This window comes from Rhineura floridana, chromosome 3 (genome assembly GCF_030035675.1).
Source record: "Rhineura floridana isolate rRhiFlo1 chromosome 3, rRhiFlo1.hap2, whole genome shotgun sequence".
Lineage (NCBI taxonomy): Eukaryota > Metazoa > Chordata > Lepidosauria > Squamata > Rhineuridae > Rhineura > Rhineura floridana.
In genome coordinates, this window is record NC_084482.1 from 45,502,342 (window position 1) to 45,515,265 (window position 12,924).

Consider the following 12,924-nt stretch of genomic DNA (forward strand, 5'->3'; position numbering starts at 1 on the left):
GAATACTGCTTACCATGGAAACCCTATTCATAGGTTAGCCATAAGTCGGAATCAACTTGAAGGCAGTCCATTTCCATTTTCAATAGGCAAAAAAGCCTTGCAGTTTAAGAACGTACCTATAGCCCACAGATATTTCTATCAAACTTTAAAAGAAGGAAAATTAGGCAGCTATAGTGAATGTACCAGGGAAGCAAGAACCCTGACCTCCTCTCTGAGATATTGTACTGCCCTACAAATTTGTCAAAATGCAAGCACAATTTAGGTTGGTCTTTCACAGTCCAATCACTTCCTGTGTAGTTTGGAAGAATTTGGTAACACATGCCTCTGAGCATATGGTGAGTGGTGGCAACACCTGCAATCAGCCCAAATATTAGAAACAAGACATGTGCTGTGCTGATCTTGTTTTAGCAGGGAGGAAGCAATAATATTAAGACAGTTGATATAGTTCAGGTAGTCACTTTAAATATGTTTGATTTACTTTGCAATTTTAGTGACGTTTCCTATAGCAAATCATTTTCTTTTGCTTCTGTTTCTGTGAATATGTGAAGCACAGCAACACTTCCCATAATTTACACTCAAAAAATTCAAAAAACAATTGTGGAATAATGGCACTGACTATTCTGCAGAATAGTCTCCAGTGAACATGAGAAGTGTCTCAGTTTGCACAAGATAAAACAGTGGGAGGAGAAATATATTCTAGCATATTTCTAAGTATGCTCTATGTTTTTATTGACAAGGGGAATGGTTTAGGCATAGGCTGAACACAAGCATCTTAGGCAGGCCAGGTTTGTTTTATCCAACATCTAGATTCATTGCTTAAGTAGTAACATATTGTATTTAGTCTAATTTTACATCAAACTGCTGTTTCAGATTCAACTGTTAATGCACCCAAAACAGAAATAGAATGTAACCTCCAGTTTAAAATACAGAAGGATATCTTCAGCATCATATGGCACTGACTAATGAAAAGGCTTTGAAATTAGTAAAAATGTATTCATTTATTTATTTTATGTGTATACTGCTTCATACGTGAAAAGAAGCCTCTAAACAGTTTACAGACTTGGAAAAAAATAAATAAATTTGACACAGATCTCTACGATGAATAATGAGAAAAATATAATTTTCTAGGTTAGATTCTCTGTAGAAACAGTAGTAACACAGGAAAGAAGTACAGTAAGAACACCAACAAACATACAAAAAATGTAATTCTCCATCTTTGGAGATGCAGTCCTGATTGCAGGTGTCGCCACCATTCACCATATGCTCAAGGGCACATGTTACCAAATTCTTCCAAGCTACACAGGATTGGACTGTGAAAGACCAACACAAATTGTGTTTGCATTTTTACAAATTTGTAGGGCAGTACAATATCTCAGAGAGGAGTTCAGGTCTCCTGCTCCCCTCGTATATTCACTATAGCTGCCCAATTTCCTTGCTTTTTAAAGTTTGATAGAAATATCTGTTGGCTATAAGTACGTTCTTAAACCCCAAGGTTGTTTTTTTTTGCCTATTAGTGATTTTCTTTGTTTTCTGTCCAGGAGATAAGAAATGGGATCCTATGCAAGTTTGCTGAGAATAGATTGATCATTTGCATGCTTGCTGAGGTCAGTGGAATTTACTCCCCTGCGCTCATGCTTAGGATAGGTGAAACTGACCACAGGGGAGGAGGAGGAAGAGGAAGAGGAGGAGGAAGGGCAGAGAAGAAGAGGGGGACAGGAGCAGGCAGGAGGGGGAGGGGAGTAGGAGGGCAGGTTTGATCATTTGCATGCTATTGAGTTGAGTGAGATTTAATCCCATGCAATCAGGTTTAGGAGAGGTGAAACTGACCGCAAGGAAAGGAGGGCTGGAGTGGGCAGGGGAGGAGAGGGGAGAGGGAGGGGAAAGGGGAGAGAAAGGGAAAGGGAGGGGAAAGGCAGATCTGATCATCTGCATTCTTATCCAGTGCAGTGAGATTTACTCCCATGCAAGCATGCTTAGGAGAGATGAAACTGACCAGGGGGGAGGAGGAAAAGGGGGAGGAAGAGGGAAGAAAAGGGGGAGGAGGAAGTTAGGGCAGCTGTGATCATTTGTATGCTTATTGAGTTCAGTGCAATTTACTGCTATCCAATCATGCTTAGGATAGGTGAAACTGACCTGGAGGAGGCACAGGTCGGGTAGGGGGAAAGGGAGGGAGGAGAGGTGGGAGGAGGGTAGGGGTAGGGAGAGTAGGGATAGGGAGGAAGGTGCAGGAGGAGGGGTAGGGTGGAGAGGACATTGAGTGGATTGGCACTGGGCAGAGGGACACCCCTTTCCTTTCCACATTTTACAAATTGACTTAATATGTTGGTCTTGTAGTTCTCTTTCAGCTGTCATGCCCCCCAAAAAACATTCTGCAGCAACCCGCAAACCTTCCCAGGCAGGATACTGCTGCTCCTCAGGCCTCTACCAGCCCATCTGATGCACCAGATACTGTAACTATCTGGCAGGCAGTAAAAGAGGTGAAGGAGGTGGTGTTGCAGTTGAGGACTGAGAGCCATCAACATCAGCCACCCCCCTCGAGAGATGAGGAGTCCTCAGGAGTTTGGGGGTCAGGGCATCCAAGGCAACCACCCCAGCTGTCCCCCTGGGAGCAGCAGTACCAGCTACTTCTAAGGATAAAGGATGACATCCAACTAAGACCCAACAATTAGATTCACTAGCTATAACAGTATTTTTGCCCAAATAACAGTTAACTGCCCCATCACATAAAACAAAAGGTTGCAAATTAACTGTGGCCCTCTGGATTGTGTCTTCTGATGAGGCCTGCAATATTAAACAAGCTGGTCAAATCTTCATCAAGTTACCTCAAAACAGCAGGACAATCCATCAAATGTACCCTTCCAGCTGTTTAAAATAAACCTGAGTAGCAGCCCAGCAAGTTATGGTATTTTATTTTATTAACTGATTTATATACCACCTTTTAAGGTACATAAACACTCTCTCAAAGCGGTCTACAGAATTCATAAAAACCCAAAATAATATTTAAAATCACTTTACATCTCTTAAAGCTGAACAGTAGCAATTACATTATCACAACAATTAATAAAAAGCTGGCTTGAATAGAAATGTTTTAATACTTTTTAAAAAAAAAGCTTGGCAAAAAAGATGCTTTACAAACTTTTGATGGGAGTGAATTTCTGAGGTAAGAGGCCACTACTGCAAAGTCCTTAGTCCCTGGTATCTTTTGTCTTGGGCTTCCTCCATTATTTTCCATGAATTTTACCCCCCAAGAACCCTCACATGTAAGGATCAATACTATTATGTATTAATGTATCAATACTATTATGTATTCAGTATAATCACTAATATGAAGTTTAGTGTTAAAACACTGTCTGGGAGGAACTACCTTATATGGAGACACAGGAAATAGGAGTTGCACAGGCACCAATACTCCAGGCAGTCTGCCAACTCTGAACAGTCTAAACAGAGATAAGGATAGCCAGAACTAATAAGCAGAGTACATCACTGAGGGAACTCTGTGTCCTCTCTGGGACTCCTGCAAGGTCACTGAAGTGCATCTGAACTGACGCACTACGGTCTGAGTCATGACCTGTCAGATAACAGAAAACTGTAAGTCAGCAGAGAATCTCACAGCAACCTACCAGAGCTTCTAAGCCTGGTCGAAGACACTGCTGTTACTGCCAACATTCCAAGGGTGAGATAATGTTCATTTACTTTCTGGGTAAGAACTGGAAAATAGCCTTAAGATATACTGCAATGTAACTTGTTTGATTCTGACTCATTGGCTAAGGCCAACTATAAGCATTTATGTAAAATGTTAAGTGTTAAAATGTTAAAGAAGTGTTAAGATGTTTAAGAAATAAAGGTTAAAAATATACTCTGCTGTTGAACTCCCATTTATTTTCTTGATATCTCTTAAATCCCAAGGATTATGGGGTGGGATTGGAAACCATGCAAGCTTTGGTGTGCATGTCTGACATATAAGGACTCTGAATAGCCAACAGGCAAAGGAGATCATAAGAACCCTTGATCCTGTGTATTCACAAGAAAGAAACCATCTTGCTGGTTTCACTCTTTACCAACCACTGCCGTGAGGCATGTTAGGTGCAGGCAAGGTGGCATTTCACCCTGGCTTCCAAGTGCCATTCCCACTTACCAAGAAGGAGAGGTGTGGGAAGCTCAGCACAGTATTAGCAGAGCAGCAATCTGATGTTCCTGCCACTAAGCCTGCATTGCACTAAGCTCTCTGTGCCTCCACCTCCTGGTAAGTGGCAGTGATGCTCAGCGTCGGAAAGCCAGGTGCATAATGCCACTCTGCCAACCACTGCTGATCTCTCACTGCTGGGTCTGAGACCAGGGTCTCAGTGACTGATTGTAAAGCCTTGGCAGGCTTGTACAGGTGCAAGCGGTCTTCAAGTAGCCTGGTCCCAAACAATTATATAGATAGATAGATAGATAGATAGATAGATAGATAGATAGATAGATAGATAGATAGATAGATAGATAGATAGATAGATAGATAGATAGATAGATAGATGTAGCACAACATATTTTTAATGAAAATTATTAATTCATTACAGTGTAACAAGCTTAAATAAAGTAGATCATACTATTAATTAGAAAGAGAAAGTACTAATCTCCCGAACACATGAAAAATTACTGTTTACACTCAAACTATTTGTATCCGTTCTTAATGTATTACATGTGGCCACAATTGTTTAATTTTGCAATATTCAATAAAACTATTCCATTATCATGAAGTTATCTAAGTCTGAACTAATGAGTCCATTTGGCCACAGCAGCCAATTTCCCAAAAATTCTCCATCCATTCTAACACATGGTGTGTTAGTCAATCTCTGTTTTAGCAAAAAGTATTCCTGCTACAGCTAACATATATGAAGCTAATTCTAATACCACCAAACTTTATACATAATTCAATTAAGAAAAATACTGGATGGAGAGGGATTTCATAGCCTAAGATCTTTCTCATTTGAGGCTCATATGCACATTTGTGTATATTATGTATTAGCATAGTACAAACTGAGATGAGTTAATATGGGTCATGAGGACAACTAAATGACCTGATTTTCTTCTCATCCATATGATTATTAATTTGGTCAAAGAAGCCCCTTTGGGGAGCCATTATATAAAAGACTTATTTTATGTTCTTTTCTAAACATTGTGGTTTAATATATTACCTTGTGATTTTCTGCATTCTCCATGGCAAAATATGGTGGCATCCCAGTTACAATGACTCCTAGTAAAACAGCTTCAAAGTACAGCACTAGTGTGAAAACTGTGTCAGTAATTTCCTGCAAATTAAAAGATTTCAGTATGAGGGGAATAATAAAAAAAGCCAGAAACACTCTATCACAATAATGAAAAAACTGTGGTACTTTTCAGTTTGAAAACTGCCTGCTCTGGAGTGCTCATGTGTTTGTGCAGGGAGAATTTTTTTTTAATTCAATTGAATATAAATGGTGCAAATGCGGCAAGCAAAGTGCAAAGGTGCAAGTGTGAATTCCAAAACCAATGTTGTAGAACTTCTTACTTCTTAGCATAAATCAACTAGATGAGCCTGGGGTGGAGTGGACCTTTAGAGCAGGGATGGGGACTCTTTTCTGGCTGGTAGGCCAGATCATTATCTCCCCACTCCTTGGTGGGCCAAACGCGACAGGTGGCCAGGGTCTGTCAATCACCTGGCGTCATGCTGACACCTGGCATCAGATGATGCTGCATTTTGAAGTCCCAGTTGTCAGGACTTCAAAATGCAGCGTGGGGCTGTTTGAAAACCCTTTGGAAGCTGCTTTGCATCTTGCTTAAGGAGGGGAAAACAGTTTCCATTCAATGGAAACTACTCCCTCCCTGCACTGCTCCTTAAACCTCCAATTTCAGAGATTTAAAGGAGCAGGATGAAGCAGCTTCCAAAGGGCTTTGCATAGTGCCTCATGCTGCTCCTTGAAACCTCTGAAATCAGAATTTTAAGGAACAGCACAGAAAAAGAGAAGCAGTTTCTACTGAATGGAAACCGCTTACCCCTCCTTGAGCAAAGTGCACTCCTATCACCCATGAGCTGTTCATTGGGAGTGTGCTTTGCTCCAGCAAAGGAACAATTGGGAACCCACTTTATGCTCTTGGTTGTTCCTTTGAAGCTACACCCTTACACGCTCCACACCTAACATTATGTATGATGTCAAGTGTAGGGTAGGCAGGCGTGGCTTCCCCAAAATGGCCTTGTGGATCAAATGGAGTAGCACGGAGAGCCAAGTTGGCCCGTGGGCTGAAGGTTCCCCACCCCTTCCATAGAGGAATAATGGAGTAGAACAGGGGGAATCCAATCCACTCATCCCCCAAGAAACAATATCTATGTTTTCCCTATGACTTCAATTTATATTATCAGTCTTTGGGTTTTGCATTCACTTACTTGAAAGAAAGGGTTACTCCAGACATGGATGCTTTCAGTTACATTTAAACTGTGCAGATATAAGTTACTAATGATATTCATCATAACAGGTAAAGAATGTACCATGGTACGATTAAAAGCCACTGTAAAGATGTAGCTCTGCAACAACAAAATATATTTATCAAATTAGCTTCCAGAATCGAAACAAACAGTTTCAAATAGCTTTGAGAAGACCCAGATAGGACTACTGGGACATCAGGCTGGCAAAGACCTGTTCGTGAGGATGCCTTCAGAATAAAGAATATCTATCACATGCTTCTAAGGATTTTAAAAAGTATGCTACAGCATTACAGCTGCACTTTGATAAATATTATAAACGCACTGCCTGATTGTCGGGAGTCAAATCACTCTGTAAAAATAGTGATTGGCCATATCAGAGAATGTTATTGCCCTGTGTTTATTCCAAGGAGCAATGGCTCCAGTTTGGGACTTATTTAATGGCTTGTGAAAGCACTATAAATATTTTATAACGATAATCAGGATTTTGTTAAATCACAATTGCGTGATTCTCCTCTACTTTTTAAAAATAAGCTTCCACCTTTTACAGCTACAAATAAAGAGTTCAGAATATATTATTATTATTATCATCACTGCTTATGATGAATAGGAGACATTCCTGAGGCATGAAATGCCATCTTATCCTGGCTTTTGAGGCCAGCAAAGACAAACCCATACCATAAATCTGCCAGATATGAACAAACTAACTAAAGAGATGCAAATGACTTTCTAAAGTGAACAGCTGTTTTATCAGCAGGAGAAGTAACTGGGAAGTAGAGGATCTTTTCCACAGGAAGAATATGGAAAAGGCAACTTATATGATGGCCTGATGAAAAAACAGGAAGAGGAAAGCAGATGTAAGTGGTCATGGGACTCAAAAAGGAATAGAAATGATCAACAGCAAGAATGTAACAAGTTAAGACAGAGCCGGAAAGATACAGTAAGCTGAGCACATGATGAACAGAAAAAAAAGATACTGGAGGATGCCTTCATATAAATCATTTGGGAAACTTGGCTATTCTGACTTAACCTTCTTCCACCTTTCCTTGAAATTCATACAAATATTTTGCCTGAGGATGGTTATCCAAACTCATTCATCCCAAATTTCATTTTAGTCGAAATTCAGAGGTAATATCTTAGAATGTACCATTGGTCTCACCTGAAAGGTGATTTTCATAGGAAGGGGCCATCACTGTGGGAAATAGTTCCACCTATCGTGCGAAGGCAAGAATGTTTTTGAAGTCAAGACTAGGGACGTCATGCTCCTCCCACTCTCCAGTTCATTCGTAGCGAGTCTAAAAGAGATATCTAAAAATACAAGAACAAGGCCAACAGGCCTGCCAGGAAAATAACATAATAGTCACATGCATAACAACATGACTCTAACATAACTTCATAACATAACAGAACTAAAAGTCTTGACTTCACTCTTACATTTAAATATAATATGGAAACAATAACATGTAACCCATTGATAAAATCGCTAGTCATCCTCCAACTGGGAGGGTCGTGATGGCCCCTTCCTATGAAAATCACCTTTCAGGTGAGACCAATGGTACATTTTCCATAGGAAGTGGGCCATCACTGTGGGATGTACCAAAGCAACCCATATAGGGAGGGACCACCCACATGTTAATCCTCATTAAGAACCTGTTGCAACACTCATCTGCCAAAAGAAGCATCAGCAGAGGCATAACGATCAATTTTATAATGTCTTATAAACGAGTGTGGGGAAGACCAGACTGCGGCCCTACAAATATCGGCAACAGGAGCATTAGTAGCAAAAGCAGCCGAAGTGGCAGCTGACCTAGTAGAATGAGCTGTTATACTAGCAGGAACTGGCAGCTTCAGGGACTCATATGCTAAGGTAATGCATGCCCTTAACCAACGGGATAAGGTAGGATTGGATACTTTATGCCCCATAGACCCTGGTTGAAAGGATACAAACAGAGACTCCGTTCGTCGAATCTCTTGGGTCCTAGACAGGTAGGTCTTGAGAGCCCTCCGGACATCCAACGAATGCCAAGCCTTCTCGAGAGGATGGGTAGGATTCGGGCAAAAGGAAGGCAAAACAATGTCCTGGTTGCAATGAAAAACTGAATCGACCTTGGGACGAAAGGAAGGGTCAGTCTTCAGCACAACAGAGTCCTTATGGAAGACGCAGAGGTGTCTAGCAGAAGACAATGCGCCCAACTCCGAAACGCGTCTGGCAGATGTGATTGCGATCAGAAACAGGACCTTGAAGGACAGTATACGTAGGGGCACAGTCCTGATGGGTTCAAACAGAGGGCGTTGCAAAGCCTGCAGAACTTTCGGCAAACTCCATGAGGGGAACCGATGGACAACAGCCGGAGAGCGTAGGGCGACTCCCCTCAAAAAACGTTTGATGAACGGATGTGAGGAGATATGATCTCCAGGAGAGGACACTGAGAGAATGGATGACAGAGTAGACGCCTGTCGACGTAGAGTGTTGGGTCGAAGTCCCATCATAAAGCCAGTATGGAGAAATTGGAGCACCTGGTGCACATTGGCCTGGGATGGATCGTGGTGGTGGGACTGACACCACTTGGAGAAAGCCACCCAGGTATGTTGATAAATGCGAGTGGTAGATGGTCTTCTCGAGGCCAAAATAATATCAATCACAGCGTCAGACAGTCCAGCTGACCTCAAGTGTCTCCGTTCAAACGCCACACTGTTAGATTGAGCCAAGTAGGGTCCTGGTGCAGTACTGGGCCCTGGGATAGGAGGTCTGGCGTTACTGGAAGTGTCCAAGGATCCATCATTGACATTGCCAGTAGATCTGAGAACCACGGTCGGCGTGGCCAAAATGGTGCTATCAGAACCAGCTGTGCCCTTTCGGTTCGCGCCTTCCTCAAGGTTTTGGCTAACAATGGTATGGGAGGAAAGGCGTACAATAGACCGTCCGGCCACGGTGTTGTCAGAGCATCCACTGCTTCTGCTGTTGAGTCCAGGTATCGAGCAAAGTACCTTGGAAGCTGGCAATTGTGACTGGAAGCAAACAGGTCGACTGAGAGGGCGCCGAACCGACACTGGAGACGATGGAAAATGGCTGGATGAAGTTTCCATTCTCCTGGGAAGATCTGTTGTCTGCTGAGCCAGTCTGCTGTCACATTCCAAATCCCTCTGAGGTGCTCTGCTTTCAGGGATTGTAGATGTTGTTCTGCCCAGACAAAGATGAGGGAGGCTAAGTCCTGCAGAGGACGAGACCTGGTGCCCCCCTGTCTGTTCAAATGTGATTTTACACACGTGTTGTCTGTTCGAATGAGCACATGATGCAAAGGGAACAGAGATTGAAAATGACATAGAGCCAAGTGGACAGCCTTTAGTTCCAGCCAGTTGATGCTTCGAGATTGCTCTGCGTTGGGCCAAACCCCTTGAACGTACTGGGAGTTGCAGTGGGCTTCCCAACCTATGAGGCTGGCGTCTGTGGTCACGACGGTTCTGCGGGGTTCTCTGAACGACGTGCCCTTGGAGAGGTGTTGAACCTTGGTCCACCAGCGGAAGGAGAGGCGCAGAGCGGGGCTCAAACGAACTTTGCGATGGTTGGAGCTGGCAATGTCTTTTTGAAAAGGCAACAGAGTCCACTGAAGGGGCCGAGTGTGAGCCCGAGCCCAGGGCACAATGTGGATTGTGGAGATAAACATCCCGAGCGCTCTGGCGAGAAGCATGACGTCTGCGGATGTTTGTTGCATCAGGGACCTTGCGATGCTTGTGATGGCAGTGATGCGATCTGGAGCCAGGAAGACCATTGCCTGCAGGGTGTCCAACATTGCCCCAAGATGTAGTAGGCGTTGGGTTGGTTGGAGATGGCTTTTGTCGAAGTTGACAAGCCAGCCGTAGGTCTGCAAAACATTGAGGGTGATCATTAAATGATGATGAGCCAGCTCTTCAGACTTGGACCGTATCAGCAGATCATCCAAATATGGGTAGATATGAACCCCTTGGGTCCGAAGGTAAGCCACTAGGATGAGTAGCACCTTGGTAAATACTCTTGGAGCAGAGGAGAGGCCAAATGGCATCGCTCTATATTGAAAATGTTGGTGGCCAAAGGCAAACCGAAGAAACTTTCTGTGGGCTATGCAAATGGGTACATGGAGACACGCTTCCTTAAGGTCGATAGAAGCCAGGAAGTCTCCTTCATGCAGACTCTCGGTAATGGAATGGAGAGATTCCATTTTAAACTTGCGGTATGTTACAAAACGGTTGACAAACTTGAGATCCAATACCGCCCTCCAAGATAAATCTCGTTTTGGCACAGCAAATAGGAGGGAGTACACCCCTTCCGATCTCTCAGTTGTGGGAACTGGCTCTATTGCCGCTATGTGCAAGAGGTGATGTATAGCTGTCTGCATGATGTTGTGCCTGGCTGGTGCCCTTGGGCAAGGACACGGGTGGAATCTGTCTGATGGGGTTGCCCAGAACTCTATGGTATAGCCATAAGTGAAGAGGCCCCTGATCCAGGAGACCTTAGTGAGGCGCAGCCATCGATCTCCAAAATTAAGTAATCTGCCACCTATGGGGATGGCGTTAATACTACTTGTGTAGGCGAGGACCTCCCCTATATGAGGACGATGAGTTGCCCCTGCACCCTTGGTACTGACCTCTGCCCTGGAAGCGTCGGTTCCAGGAACCCCTGAATGCGTTGGAATCATAGGGTCTGAAATCGCGGCCTCGTCCTCCTGGCCGCGTTCCTCGAAAAGGCTGGTTAGAACGAAAGGAGGGAAATCGCCTAAAGGGCCTGTGGTCGATGTTCTTGACTGTGGCTAGAACCGGTTTATGGGCGTCTTTTGGATCAACCAGAACTGCCTTTAGAGCTTCCTCGCCGAAGAGTAGAGATCTGGAGTAAGGGGCCTTGGACAGGTTCAATCTGGCCGCTGAATCAGCTTGCCAGTGGCGAAGCCAGAGGGTACGACGAGCGACTATTTGAGTCGTCATGGCTCGTGCCCCTAATTGGGTGGCATCCAAAGTGGCATCGGCCACAAAAGCTGCTGTCTTACGTAATTTCAATAGTGCTCTTTTGAAGGCGACAGGATCAGGGTTATCATCCTCTAGAAGGTCATCCAGCCACATCATAGATGCTCTGGAGAAGATGGAGGCTGAGGCGGAGGCACGCATGGCTAGGGCAGTGGCCTCGTGGTTCTTGCGGAGGGCGAAGTCTATTCGACGTTCAGTAGTATCTTTTAGGTGGGATTCCCCTTCCCTGGGCAAGATAGATCGTGAAACGAGGCGAGCGATCGGTTCATCTATGCCAGGGACCTCTAACTTGGTGGCGAAGTCTGGGGCTAGGGTGTAAAGTCTGTCAGCCATGTTCTTGAAGCGTCGAGCTTTGAGCGGGTGGGCCCATTCATCGGAAGCTAATTTGGCAATTGGGTCCGGCACCGGGATGTAGTGTTCAGTAGGTGCAGGGGATTTGAGGACCTTGGCCCCTTTGAGAGTTGGAGCGGACGAAGTTGAGGGCGCAGTCTGGAGACCAAGGGTATGAAGTACCCTACGTGCGAGCGGTTGGTAATCTGAGGTATTGAACAAGCGATACGATGTATCCTCCTCATGATCTGAATAGTCGCTCCAGTCGTCTCCTTCAACATGGTCAGTGAAAGTTAACTCCTCCGCATACGAGGCTTCGTCCGTACATCTGCCTCTGGCTACATCGAAGGGATCTGGCGAGCAGGAAGGATGAGCAGCATGGAACGCGCGTTGGTCCATGTTGAGTGGGGGTATGGCAGGAACCTGTGGTAGTGACTGCATTTGTGTGAAATAAGCCAGCATGGCTTGGAGTTGGGAGAGGAAATCAGGAGACAGCTGCAGACCAGATGTGTGAGATGTATGTGCCTGGTGGGCTGTTGGAACAGATGTCTGAGGCGGTAAGCCAGAGGTAGGTTCGTTAGGCGAACCGTGAGGGGGAAAGCCAACAAACTCTTCCTCGTCAGAGGCAGTAGCAGGAGAATGGAAAATATCACTTATGTGTGTCTGTGCTGTGGTGGTTGTTGGCACAGAAACATAACGAGGACGCTTTGGTTTACTATGGCTGGAAAGATGTTTTGTCTTAGCCAGTGCTTTGGCATGTCTGGTCTTAGACGTGTTAGTATGTTGTGGCTTGGCTGATTGTGGCATGTCTGGCTGATCTGGCACCATGTGTGTTGATGGTGACATGCCTGGCTGTTCTGCCATCTTATATGAACCTGGGTGCAGTACACTGCCACGGAGGGGGCAGAATGTAAAGACCCGAACTGGCACAGCGTACTACCACGGAGGGGGTAGGATACACTGGCAGATGGCGAATGCACTGCCACAGAGGGGGCAGAATGCACAGAGGTATCCACGTTAATATAATATAGGCTGTTTTAGAGTTGGCACACTCAGATTAGTGCTGTGGGCTGGATTTTTGGCTTGTTCACGGCCCCATAGGGGGCAGGATATGTAATGTAAATCAGATTTAATACAAGTCAGCCACTGATATTAAAGCT

The 12,924-nt window shown here is 44.5% G+C and overlaps 1 protein-coding gene across 17 annotated transcripts in view; it reads right to left on the minus strand.

Annotated features, from left to right (window-relative positions):
- Window positions 1-12,924, minus strand: part of LOC133379763 (cholesterol transporter ABCA5-like) — a 108,457-nt gene that overhangs the window by 33,851 nt on the left and 61,682 nt on the right. For all 17 annotated transcript variants that reach the window (XR_009761256.1, XM_061615656.1, XM_061615657.1 and 14 more), the window contains 2 exons: window positions 6,404-6,541; window positions 5,178-5,291 (listed from right to left, as the gene is read on the minus strand). Coding sequence is in view for 16 of the 17 variants with exons in the window: in XM_061615656.1 (XP_061471640.1) it covers window positions 5,178-5,291; window positions 6,404-6,541 (252 nt within the window). In the remaining variant the exon portion in view is untranslated. The remainder of the gene's footprint in view (window positions 1-5,177; window positions 5,292-6,403; window positions 6,542-12,924) is intronic.